The following is a 19,555-nucleotide window of genomic DNA, read 5'->3' on the forward strand; positions in this document are numbered from 1 at the left end:
AATATTGGCATTTTTCCTACAACATCGAGTAAAAAGAATTTTTTACTGTTTAGGTTTTTATAAAATATAATTTATTATTGGTTTTAGTAATTAAATCCTTAACAAATAGGTATAAAACATCAATTTATTAATTGTCTGGAAATTCAAATATGTATCAATCGTGTCTTCGTTGGTAACATTTTACAGCGGTGTGGGTTTCGATTTATATGTAGATAGATCGATAGATTCATAGAACTAGCAAACTCTAAGTATGGTGTAATATCAATAACGTATTCACGGGTGTTTGGAGGATCATCACAACAAAGTGCTAGAAAAATGATCACAATCGATCACAAAAATTCCAAAATATCATTGACATCCGATGGCATGTCTGAGAGCCTACTTATCTGCTCGCATTAAGCTTAAACTAAAGGCAACATAATGTGTATAACTAACTTGAGCTATGGATAGGCGAATATACTTTCGTGAACACCTTTGCTATGCACTATTAAATTAACAAGCGATGCTTTAACATTTAGTATGCCCCAGCTGGATGCTGTGGCATCTCATATAGGTACGCGTAATTATCATCAAATTGTCGGTTCTATTCACATTATGGTTTTAAATATATCAGGTCCTACATACAGTACACTTTTTAACATAAAATGTCCTCGACTTTTGCCCAGTGCTCAGCACACCTTCTCAATCATTTTCACCAGTTCTTTGTACAAAATACAATCCCGTCCTCGCGGTTTGCAGATCTCTCGATGATCGAGGCGAATGCCGCAGACGTCGCCAATTCCAGGATCTGCAAATTAGAAAGTTATTAAAGATTAGAGCTAGGCAGTTGTTAAAGTGTAAGTTCATTACAGATTCTTTTAATTAGCACAAAAAGTGATTAGGCTTATCTGTATTTATTTCATGATAACGTTATGCCCTGTTATCAAATTTTCTAATATAGATATGCTGTCTTAATATGACTGATAAGAAAAATATTCCGCTGTCATTTCTTACACAGATGATAATGAGAACTATTCTAAAGCCAATAAGTATTGTTTTGATAATGACTAACCCGCTGAGTCCACTCCCACAATGCGAAGATACAGCACTGACATGAGCGTCAAGGCGGTCTCCACGAAACTAAAGACCTCGATCTTCAGGTGACCCAGATGGTAAAGTCCCGCAAATCTCCGATGCAAGTCCAGCAGGTACTTGTTATCTATGGAAAACAATGTCAGAATATTAAAGCTGATATTTCTTATCTGATAAATTAATTTACACTTACTTTTTTCAATCTCTAGCAGCTCCACGGAGCGCGAGAGTAGTGGCGCCTTGATGCTGGCCAAGTGGGATCCTCGATGGGGCACCGAGTAAAAGAAGCAGCCGCGAGCTGATCGCCAAAGCGGCGTCATCACAGGACGACCACTTTCCCAGGCGTCAACCATCAGTTGCTTGATAAAGAGTCCACCTTTCGAGTGGCCCACATAGATAATGGGACGACCATGGCCCACGCGATGCTGGATGAGCAGCTCGGCCATTTCGCGAGACCTTTGAATTAAGCTGGAGCGCGGCTCCTTGCTCTTCCACAGCGGCCGCCAAAGGTACTGATCAGTGGTGTAATTCAGGGCTATAACCCGCACTCCAGGACAGTCCAGTGGCAGCCAATCCCCAGGCCAGCACTTGGAGTAGTTTGGATCATTGGGAGATGGCTTGCTCTTGCGGGCAGCCTTACGGGGCGTGGCTGGTGAAGCGGGACGCGGGCGGTCATCCTTCGCATTGGTGCCCTTCCCTTCATTACCATTGGCCTGCAGCATGGACTCCAACTCAGCCTGTAGCAAACGGCTGTTGTCCTGCATCCTCAGCCGAAAAGTGGGAAAGCTGTACTCGATGCCCTCGCAAATCTGAATTTCTTCGGGCTCTCCGCACACATAAGCATAGCTATAGATAGTACATTATTTAGTAACTCTGTTCAAAACAATGGTTTCCATGAACTTACTCGCTATCATCGCTATCGGAAGCATTGATCTGGAAGTCTTGCGGCTGCACTGGCATGGATCTCTGGAGCCGCGTCCTTTGCCGCACCGGAGAATCGTCTGGGGTGTCCATACATCGGTTGAGGGAAGCGAACTTTGCCCTCTTCTCCCGCGGAGCCGGATGAATTGCCGCACTGCGGGAGTGACGAGGTCTTTTTGGTGGACGTACTGGCGGACGTGGTGGCCTTTCGAACTCCACCGGCTGGCGATCGTTCTGCCAGAGTCCTTGTTTCCACGTGTTCACCAAGGATCCATGCAGACCATGGATGAGCACGATATCTGCTCGGATCGGTTGACCCGGTGGCGGCTCGGCCAGGATGTTAATGGTACAACAGCTAGGGGCGTCCGAGCGAGCGGTGTAAAAGGGCGGACCCTGCATCGGATTGCTGGTTGGACAGGGGGTGCAGGGAGTTGGGGGCGCACTCAATGTGTCGGGAAGACTCTCAAGGCCGTCCTGTGATTTGCGCATTTTCAGGAGCTTCAGCAGGGGCCCCATGCGATTGGAAACTGGCGGAGATAAGATAATGAAAAAATATTTACTCAATTAGTCAATAAAAATATATATAATCCTCTTTATAACTTGGTAAATACACATAAGAAATAATGTGAAAAACATTAAGATGTGCATACACAAAGAGCAATTAAGGTTACATGTGTATAAAGGGAAATTTCGTGTAGTTCACCGAACTTTGCCTTACTTTTTCTGTTAATAAATTAATGGAACTCACCCTGAACCGAAGACAGATTCAATGATATAGTGTTGGCGGCAAAGGCCACCAGATTGGTGAGCGCCTGTCGGCTGGAGGCCAGATTCTGGAGCACCCTCAGCACTCGAACATCGCGTATGCCCTTGATGCCCCTGGCAACTCCATTGGCCAGTGGAAGAACTAGTCGCACCAGGATGCCGAAGACCACTCGCATGCTGCCGCCGTTTTGGCTGTCTCTGCAGGGAATTTTGTTTATATCAAAAATAATATTAATAGTATTTCTCTGTAACTTACGCCTCCATAAGGGCACCGGCACTGCTCGATCGCACCAGATCGCTGACCGCCTGCTCCTCCTCCTGGCGATCGATCTCCACCTCATTCTCATTGTTTGTACTTTCATTGTGGGCCAGCGTTGGTGACTCATCCACCGGCTCATTGTGTGTCACCGGAAGGCTCTCCTCCCCACCGATTCGCATCATGGCAATGTCGCAGACGTAATGCTCATCGATTTCCTGCAGCGGTGAGCTATTGTCTTCTTCTCCACCCTCGAAATGGGGGCTTCGGTTTTCGCTTCGATTATTGTTCTTCACGTTCTTGATTTCTGCGCCATCGCTTGCCACTTGGTGATTGCCATTGCAGGCAAATGATTCTTGAGCAGGCTCAGAACTGCTAACAAACATTTCCCAACTTTCTGCTCGAGTATTGCACTTTCCGTGTTTTCGATGGACTGGCTGTGGGCCAATTAATTCGCATCCAACATGTTGCTGGCAGGGCTATCTGCAATTTCATTTAAATCGTTGAATTCACTGTTAATCATTGCCTATCCACTAGTGGAACTCGTACGAAGACCCCTGCCCGCCATATATCAATGCCAATGCTGGTCACTGGGCTAAAAACAATCCGGTCAAGTGCAGTTCCTCCCTCGGTTTCCTGCTCTCCACTTGCCGCACTTCAAGGAAAAAAACCTGGCTAAAAATAACTCATTCACTTGACGCTGCTCTGCGGGAAATTACTTATACGACGCGTGGGCTTGGTGTAATAATAGTTGCACGAAGGACAACTGCAGATTGCACGAAAAACTCGAATCCTTTTATAAAAAATATTTAAGACAAAAAAAGTGCAATTTAAAGAAAATGTTACTCTGTTTCACCACAGAACAGAATTTTCAAATAGAATTTATAAAGATTTAGCTTATACGCAAGTTACACCTTTAATTTGAAAAGCCCCCTTTAAGGCAGATTCCTAATTTCAGTGGTTTATAGCTTTTTGACCACAAAAACATCAGGGCTCTGTTTAATTTAGCTTACAAAAGGTTCCTGTCAGCCGCAAACACAAAGGTACTTATACCGAAAGCTCCACTGCCGTTGCAATCCAATTAGATGCGAAAGCAACAAATGTCAGATATATATTGTTGTGCCGCATAATGACATCGTGTCGTGCCCCTAGGGTACGACGGGCCACCAAAGGTTCAAGTTGAGGGTCGCGGTGTGAAGAGCAGGGTTCTCAACAAGGCACAAATTCTCATCGCATTTTCTGTTCGGCTGCTATTTATAGAGGGAAAATGCCGCAGTATGCTATGTTGCATGCGCCTGACACAACGAGTTATATATACATATAAGAAAACACCGACCACTGGGTGGTTTACTGTACGTCATGCAATATGGCAACGAAAATAAAAGCGAAAAGGGGGAAAATCTACTACGAAAATCAACCAGTTGGAATGCCAGTTATGTGGCTCGTACAATGACAACCGCACAACCCACTCAACTTACACTTGCTGCTTGATAGGAGATAACAGATCGCAAAACGCAGATCGCAGAACGGAGAAATGTAAACCGCTCGCCGTGGAAATCTCAGACCGACTGGAACGGCACCTTGACGACTCGAAATGGCGCGGCTCGGGCTGTCTTGCGGTTATGCCCGCCCCTAAAGTGCTCGGCACTTGCAATAGTGAAATTGAGGCAAATACTTTGGCCTGAAGTGGCCGGCCGACCAGCAACGGCCAATTGTCTGCCTTTCGACAAATTGGAGATGGCAAAAAGTTCAATTCATTTGGCACACATCGTTCCTTATCGTCCATTGTTTCATTAAGTGCGACTGAGTTTCACTGAAATTACTTGGTTTCCCGCAAACAAATTGAAGAGCATGAAAGTTTTCTTATCTAAATGCCAGGTGGAGTGATATCTAACGTCCTCTGGATTAGCCAGCCAAATTGGTTTTATGGAAATTTCCTTAATTAATTAGAACGACCAGATGGTGCAAGGGGCCAGTAGGCGCTCTTATCTTATGCGAATTTATTTATTTCGCCGTTTCCAATTGAGGGGGTTGCGAACTCTTTTGACAGACACACACTTAGTATGCTTTATGGTGCCTATAAAATGCTAATGCCCAGATAAACTCAATCAAGTGCTCGCCTTTTGTTATATACGAGCCATTGAGGTGCACTACTTTATGTGTACGTATAGTATCTGTTTAGTATGCAGTGCACGGCACCAGATATTTTGGCCCTGATAATTCAAAATCAATATGTTAAATGCATTTTAAATGCGCTCTTCTCTTCTATCTACTCATTGAAAAATAAGGAAATTGTCCATTGAAGAGAGATTCTTTTCTCATTCTTAGTAAGCTCTGCATTTTTGAGGCGCAGAAAGCGGCGTAAATATGTAAAATTTGCTTCGCGTGGCGGCGAAGAAACAGACTTCTTATCTAATGGCAATCGATAAGAATTGCAAATGCTATTGTGCAATATATGTGCTTCTCTAGAGCAGTGGTCATGCTTGTGCGCCGAGCCGCTCTTCTCTCGATCGCTGAATTCGCCAACGGGGCGTATGCTTGATGCGAACTCTGGCTGCTGAGTTTGTTACTCATTCGCCGCGTGGACTTTGGCAAGCCGGTTTTATCTTGTTGCGGTGCAGCAAATGCAGTCGCAGTGCCTTTTGTTTGTTGCACTCTATCGAAACTCGATGCACACGGTTGCCGAGGTGGTCAACAAAAGGCAAAAGGTTTTGTAATGCGATACCAAAATTTGCGATAATCGTTTATTATTGTTTGGATGTGCGGAGTATGATGCATAATTGCTGCCCAACAAGCTGGTAAACGTGTGCACATTTGTCAGCTGCAAATTGGCTGTTATTATGCATAATAATCGGCTGCAATGGCCGGGGGCCAATGTTGCTGGGCGGGGGGTAGGCAGTCCAGCATTACACACGCAAGGCGTTCGGCATGCTAATTAATTTGTCGCATGTGGCAGCCACGTGAAGGGGCGAATTTGGTGACTGAGATTGCATGCTCGACTGGTCCAGTAATACACCTGTGTGTCTCATCCATTATTGTGTAAAGTGTGCAATAAACTGGAACAAACACAATACACACCATTGAATTGGTTTACGATGACATAAGGTCGTTTCGCAACGATCCATTTTAATACGCACATTAAGGCATGGATAACTATCTGCCTTTCATCCGTGAAATTAGCCCCTCCACAATTGATTTGCCAGGTTAATCGGAGAGACATTTTTCAGGTTCAAGAATTATTCACAGCGATAAGATATGCACTTGGATTTCAACTTGGGCAATAAACCGTCAAAGCTGAAAGCTCAATAAATTGGCTGAAAAACAGCTGTCGCCCCTCAAAAAAAAACAAAAGTCGCTAGCGAGAATTCATGAATACAGCAGCATCATGCGATAATTAATTTCTTACCCATTTGTGGGTCACTGGCAGATAAGCAATGAACTGCGGAAGGCCGTTTCTTAACTGGGTCAGAAGACAATGGGAAATCGGCAGCTGTTTATCCTGCTGTCTTCCGCAAGAGTGAAATATATTTATGCATTCATGAGTTAAATGAATAATTCCTGCTGCGATAAGAAGCTGAAATAAATTCGTTAAATGCTCCTTATCACGCACTTTCATTATCCAGCTTTTTGTTTGTAATAACTAATCAGAGTGTCTACTTGATTTGGTAAACAACTGAAATGATAATCATTTCCCGCCCACTCAAACAAAGGCATTCGACGGCAGCTCAGTATGCACATCATTTTCACATTTGGAAATACATTTGTATTATTTCCATACCAGTTGTTTGACAACCAGCTCGAAAACGAGTTATGCAAAGCCAGTGGCGGCAATTCATTTAGATTATGTATATCTCTGTCTGCAGAGCATGGATCAGGCCATACAGACCATACAGGCCATACTGAAAATGTTCTGTCAGGTGATGCTGATGACGATGAGGAACTGTACCGCCGGCAGCCTTGACCCCGAACGACCTTGAGTGGGTGGCTACTGGCTTGGATTTGTGTGACTTCGACAGGCCATTCTCTCTGCTAATTAGTATGTTTACCCCAATGACCGATAGAACGCGCCAGATATTAATTGCCATCCTGCATTGGACTGGTTTGATTGAGCCTTGGCAACTAGCTGTGGACTTTGGTCGAACACATGAAAGGCAAACGGACTGAAGCATAATTCATTACACGGGGGAAATATATGGAAAATATCTCGCTCTTCATATGATTTTTTTACTTTTGGAACTAGTTTCTTGTGGCATGGCAACGAAATGTATATATGTACATATGTTATCGAATAAAGCACAGCGTTGGTCTTATAATTAATTGAGGAAAGGAAATTTCGAACAGGTGCGACAGAAATAGTTTCTGTAATACACACAATTTTTGTATCTTTTATTATGCTTCATAGATCATAGCTTTAGGATCATATGCTACCTAGTAAAATGTGGGTCTAAACGATTTACTTTATCTTTACAAGTACTTAGATAGTCACTTAAACAACACAAAACGTTTGATAAACAACTTCTTTAATGAGATTCTTCCGTATGCAAATAAGCTTGAGTTTTCCTCGTTTCTCTCTCTGTAAGAGAGCTTCTCGCTCCGCTGCTTTTCTCGCGGCTGCTCACACTCAGTCTCTCAGTGGAAAACCGGCAAGTGAGAGCAGAGAGCCGCAGCATTTTCCCAAATGAGCGGGATTACTCTCGGCCAAAAGCTGCTTTGTATTTGTACATACATATGTATGTGGATGGCTAAGGTGGCTTAAAAACAAAACAACACGTGTGGTGTGGGTGGGGTCCCATGGCGCCAAGGGGGGATGGGGGGATAGGCGTGCTGAGGGAGTTGTAACTCCAAGCCGCGGAAGCCTTAACCTTCAGCACGCGTGCTCAGATAAAAGGTAATGAAACGAAAATGAAAACGAAAACGAAAAGAATCGGTAAAGGAGCTATAATGTCCGAACTTTAAGGCCGCGAACGTGTTTTGAGTTTCTGACTATCCAGTCCAGTTCACTCCCCTAATATACATATATATATATATAAATATATAGATATGTCTATATATGCCATATATAGTTCGTGTGTGGGGCGGCGAGCCAATTTGTCGGGGGAATTCGCACTGTATCTGTGATGAGTCCATTTGCCAAAGGTTTGTCAGCCGCGTAACGAGTATAAATTGAATTATTCACAGCGCAAAAAAAAAAGACAGAAAATTCACACCTGCTACATTAAGAGCGTTTCAATTTTAATCGGCTTGGCAACTGTTTTTTGTTTGTCTGCTTAATAGTTAATAGGGTTTGTGGTTGTTGTTTTGCAGGGATATATGCCATATATATACATATGTAGCTGGTGTGATTTATTGATGGGCACACTGAGGGACAGCACTTGCAGATATATTCAAGAGTTCTGTTCGCGGAACTCTTCTTAATAGGCATTTATCGTGCGTCTATATATCAAGTATATATATGCGATGAATCCGACAAAGCATGCTCGCACACACACACACACTCACTAACATACACACTCTTGAACTTACACACTCGACAACAACAAAGCTCTTGGCGTTACGCGAGTTGTTTTCAAAAAGCGTAGCGAATCCGAGAGGAGCGAAGCGAAAATCGCGTCCGCAGCGCTTGGACGCTCGGCAGCAACTATTGCGCTATTACAAAAATACACGCTCTCGAAAAATCTCCAACTTAAGCCCTTCCAGCCCCCAAACCCCCCCACCCACAATAGCACACACACATACGCACACAGAAAATATCAAAGCTATCTGTGTGTCAACAAAAGTTTAGCAGCTGTTCGCGTTGCTAAGCTTTCCATGAGGCGCAGAGAAAGTGTAAAGAGAAATTAAAGTACACTTAAGAGAGCTCCAATTTAATCGAGACGGGGCTGCCAACTTATTGCGCTGGAGCCCGCGAATTTATTATCCATTCAAATATGCCATAGTGTGGTTTATACAAATATATCAAATTATATCGAGCGCCAATCAAGAAAATAGCAAATGCTAAGTTATATGGAAGCCTGAAACAGCCTTTACATCCAAATTTAATCCATATAAAATATTTAAGGGATACTCGTATTTAATGCATCCTACATCTTAAATTTTACTCACTGCAGTTTTTCCTTGTACCTCACAATTTTCAAAGGTAAAACCGCCGGCTTGTGTTATTTTCATGATTAACGCTCGGTGTGTTTGTGATCAAATTTTAGACCCGCCCATTGGGGCCATACAAATCTGAGCTCCCCCAAAGGCAGAGGGGCTCAGCAGTCACTTGAATGTGGCCAAGTGACTGGGCAAAAAAAACCGATTCCCTAACGTCTGGCGTTAGTTGCAAAAAAGTGCCTCATTCACGACGAGTCCGAGCTGGAGGAGGAGGAGCTGGAGGAGCTGCTGTCCCCAGAACTGGTGTCGCTACTACTACCGCGGTGCTTCCGGCGCCTGGCCTTCTTCTCGTCGATAACCTCGTAGCTGGGCAGCGTGGAGTTGCTGGAGTCGGAACTGCTGCTGCTCGAGCTGCTCGACTCCTCCACAACTGCCTCAATTTTGCGCGATTTCCTGCGCGAGATGGGGCAATAATAATAAGTCAAAGGATAAGCAGCTAAGTCCCGAGATATTACCTACTTCTTATCGTTTTTATCCGCGTTCTTGCGCTTCTGCTTTTTGGCCAAGTCGCAGTCACTCGGCGAACTGCTGCAGGTGCGCTTCGACTTCTTGGCCTTCTTGTCCTTGCGACGGGACTCCTTGTCCGTGCCACTCGCCTTCGTGGAGTACAGATTTTGCGAGCTGGCCGTGGAGTAGCCAGTGTCCTTGCGCTTGCGCTTCTTCCTGCAATCAGTGGGTTAATCAGAAGTTTCTATTTTTAATATAGTTATGCTCAAGACGCACTTGTCCTTCTTGTCCTTCTTCTTTTTGCTGTACACCGCCTCCTGCTCGGCATAGTCCTTGTCCTTTGCTCTATGAATAATTCATACAGTTTATTTCAAGTATTTCAACCAGCAAACACTCACCTCTTGATCTTCTTTTTGACATCACCACCCCGCTCGTTGGATATCATGTAAATGCTATTCTGATCGGCATCTTGCACTTTCCTACGGGATTGGAACTGGCGCGCCTTGGCCATTCGACTTTCACGCCGATTCTTCCAGAACTCGGCATTGACCACATAAAGCCGATAAAGCTGCAGGATGATCACCAGCGAGTTTTTGCCTAAAATCATTTAAATGTTAAAGTTGCTCACAGATGTATGTATTATTAGGACGTACATGTGAAGAAGACGTTCATGTAGTTAATGATTTTGTACTGGAAGATGATCAGCAGGCGAAAGGTGAGGAAGGGGGCATCCTGCAGGATCACGTTGAGTACGATGCCCCACACGTCAATGCCACAGCAGCAGTTTTGGCAACAGTCTGTATGTCTACAGAATAGAGATTCACATAGATTTAATTTTGTAAATAATTATGAAATAAACTCACTCCTCCTTGTGATGCGATCCACTGCCACGTGGTCGTCGTCCTCGCGTGGCGGACAGCACGATGGTGAACTGCATGAGGCTCCAGGACCAAATGCCCAGTGTCAAGAAGACCAGAAATCCAATCTTGGCAATGGAGTCGTCCTTGTAGGAGTCGAAGAACTCAATGATGTCCGCCGCCGTGCCAATGTAGACCAGAAGCAGTTGGCTGAGCTGATCCCTGGTTAGATCGCCCTTGGGCAGCAGCCAGCGACCCACGATCAGGATGAGCATGAGGAACTGCTCGATGAGGGTTGTCCAGGTGTCCGGGGTCACCGAGAGGGTGACCCCGGCCTGGCCCAGCAGTGTGGCCACCGGCGGCACGCCACTGCTGTTGGTGGTGCTGATGAAGATGGTGGTGTTGCCCACGGGAATGCTGAAGTTGCTCGGACTGTACACCGTCGAGTTGATCGCGGTCATGTTGCCCACCCGCCGGGCCACCTTGTCCAGCTCCAGGAGCCATATCGCCGGCACAATGCTGCTCAGGTAGAGGAACACCGAGGGGCAGAACCTGCGGACGGACACGAAGGACACCAATGACACCCCCAAAACAAACAACAAGTCTGAGTGAGGCGACGAAAGGTAAACAAGAATCAAAAGACGACGCCTGCTTCTTCCCTCGCGAAATTCCATTAAAGTTTTTACTGGGACAACAACTTACACTTGAAATAAAAGTGCTCAGAGAATTTCTACAAAATTGCCTAGCAAATTTCCATAGTTTGGATTTCATAGTAAGGCCATTTTCCAAACTCAATTCAACTCAATAACCATTTCGCATCCTTTGTAAACTACGTTGTGATGTTTGGGAATGGGGGGGTACTTTTTTCTGAGTGTGGGGGTGCGGCCGCAGAGCTGGTGGTTTTTATGGAGGTGGTTGGTCAGGTGAGGCACACACTAAACACATGATTTCACTTTTAATTGAAAATCAAAGCCCGCGGCATGACGTCAACATCAACTGATTGTTGTTTACACTTCGAGTTCGGAGTTCAATCAGAGTATCCTGGAGTAACCAGAATCCCTGGGATTCATGCTTACCAGCGCCACTCCTGCGTCTTTTTGATCATGATGGTGAAGATGCCCTCGAGGAGCAGCAACAGGAGTGGTCCACATAGTGCCCAGTATATGATATCACTCTTGAGGGCCACCACCTGCCAAATGGCCAGCAGGCTGTGCGCACTGAAGATGATCCTCGTGAGGATGGCCTTGATCGTCGAGATTATCTTGGCCATGGCTGCAATGACATAATCCTCTGCTGCTCGCTTCCCGCAGCTCGACAATCAGGATCAAGGACAAAGAACTGAGGACCAAGGACTAAGGACCAAGGAAAAGCGAACCGCACACGGCGAAATGGCAAACGCAACTGACAGCAGAAATCGCGGGGCCCCAAATGCTTTCATTAGATGTTTAAACGCTTTTTAAGAAATTAAGGACACCGCCGCGAATGGCGCGTAATTGGTGAATGGCCGCTGGTGGGGGAACCCAGTCCCGATGTCCTGTGTGTGCGTTCAGGACGAATCATCTTCGGCTTGTCCAGGGACGAACTGCAGACCGAGGAGTAAGGGCAGGGATTCCTGATCAACAAAGAAGAGCTAATAAGGTATGAGCTAATAAGTTATTTTTATGCATAATTTACTCTTTTGATTTTAACTTTTAATATTTTATGAAATATTAGTAATGTATGAATTCCAATTCCCCTGACCAAAACGCTCCTGGAAATGACTCCCCCACCGAAATCGAACCCATGCGTGTTTCACTTATGTGCCTCGCAGTCACACGACCATTAAATGCTTCAGCTGACTTTTAAGACAGCAAACGGTGGACGATAAACGAGGAGTCCGCCTTCCACCCACCGGATTTTGGGTCTGGCCCCACAAATGCAGTGCAAACAAATCGCTGGAGGGAACGACGCCGAGCCTTGGCCATCAAACTGCTGGTAATGTAGCTGCATGGAAAGTTATAGTCATCGTAAAACCACCCCACCGAGATATTGTATATACTCGTATCTATGGGATGTTTGCCCAAAGGTGCGCAGAGTTGGGTCAATGTTTTGGCCGCACGTGAAGTCATTGAACAGGCGTAGGTAAAGGATGAGCTGCGTGCTCTGACTGGGCACAGCCAGGCTAGGCGGCAACCTGTTGACTGGCACAAAGAAGTCTTGGGAGTAAAGAAAGTAATGCAGCGTATATCACTCATACGCCATGTGCAACTGCCTATAAGGAGTAAAGTAATTCAGCGTACATTACGCTACTGCAAGCCAAGAGATCACATCGTGTTCTATAAGGAATGTTCTACTACTTACCTTTCAATTCACTTACATAATTATTTTTGTTTAAAATATTTAGTTGTTTTGGAGTGTAGCTTTTATTGCGCGAACTGATATGATTTGTTGCGGATTTGGAACTTATCCCTGATTGCGGCGACGAAGCAGCCTGTTGATCCGGCGCGAGCTGACCCGCCTGCCGGAGCGCTTCCTGGAGCTGGAGCTGGAACTGGAGTTCCCGTTGCGGTAGACACGCACCTTGCGGCTATTGGAGAAGTGCAAATTCTTGATCCTGAACCGCTTGCGATGCACCTTCGAGGAGGAGGATGAGGAGGAGGCCGTGGTGGTGGTAGTGGTTGTGGTGGCATCCGTCGTCGTCGTGGTGGTGGTGGTGGCGTCGGTGGTGGTGGTGGTCGTCGAGGTGGTGGTCGTGGCGCTGGTTAGCCAAATGCACAGGCTAATCGCCAGGATTCGGAGTGCCAGTTGTCCTGCCTTCATGCTGTTGCTGCCTGATGCTGTTGCTCTTGCTTGGATGAATGCCATTTGGGAGGCTGGCGGTTTTATATGTGGCCAAGACAATTGGCGAAATTTCTCAGCAAATATTGGCATTATGCTCTCGCCAATTACGTCTGCGCAACATTTTTCTTTTTGGCCATATTTACACAGTTTGGTGATCAAACAAAGGAACAAGCTGGAATTTTTGCAGAACGGGCCAACTGCCGGCACTAGATATTAAGTTATATATTTCGCACTGACTGGAATTTTTACGACCTTTCTTCTAAAATTAATCACACATTGCACTGAGAGAATAAGGTACAGCGAAATATTAAGTACACATTTTTTCTAAGCTCTTATGTTTCATATATCCAACTCTAAAAGATGCAAATTAGGTGGAATAATATCCTCTGTAAAACTCTAAATTTAGAAATAGCGAGTATTTCATTAAGTAAGTTTAAGGAAATGCAATGAGTTGCCTAAATTGGTTACTCCCTTTTTCCGAGTGCCACCTAGTGTCGCCAGTTCCCCGCTCCCTTCCCGAGCAAATACCGCCTTACTCAAATGGGATTGGATGCCATCCCTGCATGTTGGCACATAAAACACTGCATAACCAAATATTTGCGTGGATCCAACTTGACTCCTTATTTGCCTGGTTTGAAGGACCACCGCGAACGGCGGACTGCGGATGACATGTATTGGTCCTGCGGATGACACCGATGCCGAGGTACTGACGCTCTTGGGTTGCGTGGTCGGGCGGTCTCCCGCAGCGGTTATCCAGTTCATCCAGTTGAGGTTGCTATATAAGTGCGGGATATGCCAACGGACGTTCATTCGCAAGTCTCCTGCTGCAGGTGTCCCGTGTGCTCCAGTTCCAGTTCCTGCTCCTGGCATCCAACCTTCCAACTACTCGGACTAATGGCACGCTACACGTACCTCGCCGCCCTCGTGCTCCTGGCCATCTGCTGCCAGTGGGGATCCTGCGCAGCCATGGCCATGCCGGATGAGGAGCGCTATGTGCGCAAGGAGTACAACCGGGATCTGCTCGACTGGTTCAACAACGTGGGTGTGGGCGTGGGACAGTTCAGTCCCGGGCAAGTGGCCACGCTCTGTCGCTATCCGCTGATCCTCGAGAACTCCTTGGGCGCAACCATGCCCATCAGGAAGCGCAACTCGGAGCTCATCAACTCCTTGTTGAGTCTGCCCAAGAACATGAACGATGCGGGCAAGTAAGCCCATGAAGTGGAGGAATGTTGAACGACGGAACCTGGACAAGAACTTATGATTTGATGTTATACTTTTTCGGTTTTCGGTGCGTCGAAGGATAGTGAAAGTGAAAGTCCGCAGATGTGAGCTGGTGTAGTCATCTAATAGAGAGAAAAGACCGGATAACTTTTGTTGCTTTAAAATTGCTATATAAACCTATATAGAGAACTATACAAGTAGCCTATTGTAGAAATGTTGTATATTATTAGGCTTCTTGCTGAAATAAACTGACATGTTTCCTCACTTCAAATCTGGAAATCTGGTACAACAACTATTCAAGATTTTTTATTCTGCGCATTGCAGATATTGTATCTTAATCACAGATACTAAACCTGGATTTTGAAAGTAGATTTTGACTATTGCTATATTTGGAATATATAATTATTTCTAAGTACCATTTTAAGTACTAACTTAAATACATATGCAAACCCGTAGCAGTCAAAAGTATGCTTTGGCAGCAAAAAACCCAAAGAACTTGGCCATGAACTTGGCAAACAGACGCTTGAAAAGTAAACCAAATGCTTAATAGAGATACAAACTTATGAAAAGAAAGACAAGTCTATCTATATATAGAAATAATTAAAAATGTATTTAGGTTTCAGGTATATTTTTCATTGCCAATAGTTTCGTAAGCTGAGCATCTGATTAACCAGACTTTTTCTTGCTAACTCGAATCCTGCGCACAGTTTTATATTGAACATTGTGGATCGTGAAGTGTTTCCTATGAACGGTCTTGGCTGTGGTCGAGGTCGTCGAAGTGGTTGCCTCCGTGGTCGTGGTGTTGGTGGATGTGGTGGAGTTCGTCTGGGCGGAGGAAGGCTGCAGCAGGAAGAATCCGGCGAACAGGACCAGTGCCAATAGATAGGTGGTTAGCTTCATAGTTGTGCTTGGAAACAATTGTGAATGTATAGCACAGACATTCGGAGACCTTTTTATATCCGAAAGTTTTCTAAGCCAGGCAAGAGCAAATATTCGCAGATGATAAGCAAATAGAGCAACACAATTGAAAATCTGCAAAACAAATTTGGCACAACACATTCTGCTCCTCTTGTTTGCTTCCCTTGTGATGATGTTTACCCGCCGGAGGAAAACAGTTGTAGGCGCGTTTAAATGACGGCAATATATATTTTTCTTATAAGATATATAACTATGTTAATCAATGTTGCTGATTTATGCTTAAAATCGAACAATTCTCCACTTGTTTAGGTGTAAGTTCATTTGGCGCTGTTTCGAAATCGGTAAGTATTGTATAGAAAAAGTTATGCGTATGCATGCGTCGTATTAAGCTTGAACTATGTGTGTATTTATGTAAATGTTAATGCCGTGAAAATTACAATTTTCCACAATCGAATTGTTGGTAACTACTACAAACATGATGTATACAATTCTATATATTTTTCAATTACAAAACAATCAATTCTCGCTGGCCTTTCGGTCCAATAATTAAATAAAAAACAATTGTAACATATGCGAATGTGTGTATATGTTGATGCTTGCTTCGGCTCAAAATGCAGTTTCGGTAGCTTTTCACTTACATGACTATGCCTGCTATTGCATAAATACTAACTAACTGGCCGCACACTGCCTTGGCTAATCATTAACGGCTAATCTAGCATACAGTATGTGGCTGCAGCGGAGGCACCTCTCCCAGCACACCCGTGACTAAGTCGCATGCCCCAAATTCCGCTCCGGCCGCTGCTTTGCCAAGCTGAAAGGATGTTATTATAAGTTTGCAACTGAGGCAGGAATTTCAGAGATACTCACACATATGGTTATAGGTTATAAAGCTTTAGCTGCTTCCACAGCTTTGTATTGATTTATTTTTTGGAAACGCACTCGCTGGCGCTGACTTTTGCTTGATAATTGCTGAAACGGACTCTCCTCCTCTTCCACCTCCTTCATGTTGTTCCTGTTGATGCGACTGTGGCTGGTTGGTCTCACATGAAAAACTCGTTGGCTGAATGGGAAAGCGGAAGTCACGTTCGCCCCGGACGATCGAATATCGTAATCTCTATGACGCGAAGTCCCCGATAAGTCGGATCGATCAGCTGCAGGCCCTTGGCGTTGTAAATGCGTTCGTTTTGGGAAGCCACAAATTTGGATATCTTGCGAAGGGTCTGTGGGGGTGGAATAGCATTAGTTAGGGGGTGATAGTTGCATGTTGATAGTCATGAGGTAATAGAGCTGGACGGATAATCGTATAAAAGATTAATATAAGGCAAGTTCATTGCTGATATCAATTGATTTATCAAGTTCTCCAAAAGTAGTCATTAATGACAAAGGAAGCTTCATAAACAGCGACCTTTATACCTTGAATGATATGAAAAGCTTAAAAACAAAGGCATTTACTAAATGCTTGATATCTTCAGTGAATCAGCAAATAATTCTTGACCCCAAATCCCTTTTTTCAAAGTGGAACTCGACTACACAAGCTGGCTATCTTCGGTTCTATTGCTTTGACCCACATGTGTGTAATCCAAGCCCAAATGACGCACCTTTTCGTAGTGCGTCTCGGAGCACATGTAGATCAAGTAGGCCGTGATGCAGCCAATGCAGCCCTCGCAGTAGGTGCCGCAGGATCCTTCCTCCGCCTCGGCGTAGAACTCGTTTAGCCTGTTGATGGTGGCCTCGAAGACGTGTCGTTCAATCTGCACGGATATGCAATACATTTATATGCTTAGATTAATAATCACACAGATAGCGGATATGATAGTCACCATGCCCTCCAGTTCGGCGGGCAGCCGTGTGTGGAACTTGACGGAGGTTCCTTCGCTGTAGTCGCGCTGGATGAAGACCTTGCTGAAGACCACGCCCCCTCCGGTCGCCTGGAGCGCTGTGGGATTGCCGCCCGCTGGAGTAGCGCCGCCGCCTTGGGACATCTTGTCGCTGAAAAGGCGGATAATGGCATTAATGGCCTCGCTCTGCAGCGCCCGATGCATTTGGTTTAGGGCAATCATCTTGATGCGCCCAGTGGAGTGTCCCAATCCCAAATGGACAGCTGGCCTTGCCTTTTCCAGCAGCCCCCGAATTGGGGCTGTTTTGCCCGACTGGTCGGTGGGGCAAGGCCTGCTGGGTGACCCACCTGTTTGCCTTGGCTTGGTGTAACCTCAGTTGGCCTGGTTAAGCTCGCAGGAATCCCCTAATTGCCTTAAATTCCTTAAATTGGTCGACAGATAAATGTTTGCAAACGCCAAGTGTTACCAGACCGCGAATTGTGCCTTAGACCAGGCCAGTGTTACCAGATCTTGCGCCAGCTGCATTCGTTTGATAAATGTTCTAAAAAAAATACTGCATATGTATAAAATTATTGGTTATCGATGCCTGGCGTTGCCACTGAGGTAGAAAAATGTTATGTCTTCGGCGCCAAAATTTAAATCGCATTTCTGATTAGAATTTTAGGATTTTAAGTTAAGATTAAGAACGTTGTGCAAATTCAAGGAGTGGATCTTAAACAATTTATTTTTATCTCTTTTACTATAATTTTAAGGACTTGTATATTAATTTAGGCAACGCTTCCAATGTATTGCAGCAGAAAAACTTTGAATTTAGAGCTTGGCCTTGCCCTGAACAGCTGTGGCCGCCACCAGAGCGGCTCCCCTGCCGGATCCGTCCTCGGAGACAACCAGTTCGAACTTGACGCCCGGCTTGAGGAGCTTCTTCATGTGAAACTGCAGCATATCGTGGTACTTGGGATGGAAGCGATACACGCTGCCGTCGATGCCGATGACCACCTCGTTGATGTTCATCTTGTTGATGATCGTGACCAGGCCGCAGGCACACAACTTGGCCGACCTGGAGGACACCGCCTCGCAGATGAAACGCAGTGCCTCCTTGTCCGGTTCCTGGCAGCCCACGATGCCCAGTTCGCTGAGGACCTTGTTGCAGCTGCGATACTCTCCTGGTGCATCGCTTTCAATGTCGGAAATATAGGAGGACTTGAAGCTCCAGCGCTCCTGCATCCTTTCGGAAGTGGTGCCGTGGAACATAAGGTCCCTGGCTACCATGTCCATGACGACCAAGCGCACCAGCTCACCCATATACATGCCCGAGATGCACTTTTCGAACGTCTGCTTGCCGGGATTGGGTGTCACCTTGTCGACGATCTTGTCGTAGGTGGTGCGAACGAACTCCAGGACACCATTGTCCCCGAACGCGCCCCACTCGCAGTTAATGATCATCGAAGGCTTGGGACTGGTCTGATATCCCTCGAAGCATTCGGCATTCACGGTCTTCTCCACATAGCACGCATTGCTGCCGGTGCCCACGATCAGTCCTATGCGGCAGTTGGGATGGTAGTAGGCGCAGGACATCAGGGTGCCCACCGTATCGTTGAGAATGGCCACTGTGTTCACCTTCATGTCGCCCCTGCGATCGATGGCCTCCTGGAGCAGAGTTACCACATTCTTGCCCACCACGCCTTCGCAGCTGAATCCTTTGGTCCAGGCCACTAGGATGCCCTTGGAGAGTCCCTGCTGCTGGACCGGAAACGAGAAGGTGAAGCCCAGCGGCAGTGACTCGTTCTCCAGGCCATGGTAGTGGCAAAACTCCGACAGGCATTCGGCCAGGAAGTCGAATAGCGCCTTTCCAGATCCGGACATCAGTGTTACGGGAAAATTGAAACTCTTCGAGACAATCTCCACGTCCGATTCGCTTAGCAGGTTCACGAGCAGCACCCTGAAAGTGGAGCCACCCAGATCGAGTGCCAAATACTTGCCACGCTCCTTGCCAGTGGGAAGATCCTGCACATGGCTGACGAAGCACTTGATCACCGCCCGCGAATGCGTGTCCTTGGCCAGGCCCATCTTGATCTCCTTGGTCATGCGCTCCACCACCTCGGTCATCTTCTCCTGGTCGATGAGGAAGCCCTTGACCGCGGCCTCAATTTCCGTGTTCACCAGGCTCGGCATTTTTCCTTCACGAAACAAAATTTTCAGTACGGGGCCAAATAGAGAATGAGTGAAAAGTCTAGACGTCCTTTTCATGACTGCATTTCAGGGCTACAATGTAAACTCAAGCGCTGCTT

The 19,555-nt window shown here is 45.8% G+C and overlaps 7 protein-coding genes across 9 annotated transcripts; 1 reads left to right on the forward strand and 6 right to left on the reverse strand.

The window, feature by feature from the left end:
- Positions 1-563: 563 nt before the first annotated feature.
- On the reverse strand, positions 564-8,667 carry LOC6538385. 2 transcript variants are annotated; one of them, XM_015193352.3, is made up of 7 exons: positions 8,537-8,667; positions 3,014-3,496; positions 2,741-2,955; positions 1,976-2,519; positions 1,265-1,917; positions 1,052-1,198; positions 564-787 (listed from the first exon to the last, which is right to left on the reverse strand). In XM_015193352.3, exons 2-7 carry the CDS (start codon positions 3,397-3,399, stop codon positions 669-671), a joined length of 2,064 nt encoding a protein of 687 aa, XP_015048838.1. In that variant the 5' UTR covers positions 3,400-3,496; positions 8,537-8,667; the 3' UTR covers positions 564-668. The 2 variants fall into 2 exon arrangements, with proteins under 2 accessions (XP_015048838.1, XP_002098909.1); XM_002098873.4 differs by lacking the exon at positions 8,537-8,667 and adding an exon at positions 4,492-4,637.
- A 398-nt stretch (positions 8,668-9,065) lies between these two features.
- LOC6538386 (transmembrane protein 26) lies at positions 9,066-11,853 on the reverse strand. Of its 2 annotated transcripts, none has more exons than XM_002098874.4 (7): positions 11,547-11,853; positions 10,477-11,022; positions 10,267-10,418; positions 10,012-10,210; positions 9,890-9,958; positions 9,626-9,829; positions 9,066-9,559 (listed from the first exon to the last, which is right to left on the reverse strand). In XM_002098874.4, exons 1-7 carry the CDS (start codon positions 11,738-11,740, stop codon positions 9,352-9,354), a joined length of 1,572 nt encoding a protein of 523 aa, XP_002098910.1. In that variant the 5' UTR covers positions 11,741-11,853; the 3' UTR covers positions 9,066-9,351. The 2 variants fall into 2 exon arrangements, with proteins under 2 accessions (XP_002098910.1, XP_039231613.1); XM_039375679.2 differs by having other exon boundaries at positions 9,483-9,559; positions 9,622-9,829.
- A 995-nt stretch (positions 11,854-12,848) lies between these two features.
- LOC6538387 (protein new-glue 2) lies at positions 12,849-13,978 on the reverse strand. The gene has a single exon (XM_002098875.3). The coding sequence runs from the start codon at positions 13,378-13,380 to the stop codon at positions 12,913-12,915; it is 468 nt and encodes a 155-aa protein (XP_002098911.2). The 5' UTR covers positions 13,381-13,978; the 3' UTR covers positions 12,849-12,912.
- An 89-nt stretch (positions 13,979-14,067) lies between these two features.
- Positions 14,068-14,806, forward strand: LOC6538389 (protein PDF). The gene has a single exon (XM_002098877.3). It carries the CDS (start codon positions 14,083-14,085, stop codon positions 14,497-14,499), a length of 417 nt encoding a protein of 138 aa, XP_002098913.2. The 5' UTR covers positions 14,068-14,082; the 3' UTR covers positions 14,500-14,806.
- Positions 14,807-15,096: 290 nt separating this feature from the next.
- Positions 15,097-15,668, reverse strand: LOC6538390. The gene has a single exon (XM_002098878.4). The coding sequence runs from the start codon at positions 15,568-15,570 to the stop codon at positions 15,178-15,180; it is 393 nt and encodes a 130-aa protein (XP_002098914.2). The 5' UTR covers positions 15,571-15,668; the 3' UTR covers positions 15,097-15,177.
- Positions 15,669-15,813: 145 nt separating this feature from the next.
- On the reverse strand, positions 15,814-17,771 carry LOC6538391 (golgin subfamily A member 7). Its single transcript, XM_002098879.3, has 5 exons — positions 17,615-17,771; positions 17,250-17,418; positions 17,028-17,180; positions 16,297-16,649; positions 15,814-16,240 (listed from the first exon to the last, which is right to left on the reverse strand). Exons 2-4 carry the CDS (start codon positions 17,409-17,411, stop codon positions 16,509-16,511), a joined length of 456 nt encoding a protein of 151 aa, XP_002098915.3. The 5' UTR covers positions 17,412-17,418; positions 17,615-17,771; the 3' UTR covers positions 15,814-16,240; positions 16,297-16,508.
- Positions 17,772-17,973: 202 nt separating this feature from the next.
- Positions 17,974-19,529, reverse strand: LOC6538392 (hexokinase type 2). The gene has a single exon (XM_002098880.4). It carries the CDS (start codon positions 19,512-19,514, stop codon positions 18,078-18,080), a length of 1,437 nt encoding a protein of 478 aa, XP_002098916.2. The 5' UTR covers positions 19,515-19,529; the 3' UTR covers positions 17,974-18,077.
- Between the last annotated feature and the right edge of the window lie 26 nt (positions 19,530-19,555).

This window comes from Drosophila yakuba, chromosome 3R (genome assembly GCF_016746365.2).
Source record: "Drosophila yakuba strain Tai18E2 chromosome 3R, Prin_Dyak_Tai18E2_2.1, whole genome shotgun sequence".
NCBI classification, from domain to species: Eukaryota; Metazoa; Arthropoda; class Insecta; order Diptera; family Drosophilidae; genus Drosophila; species Drosophila yakuba.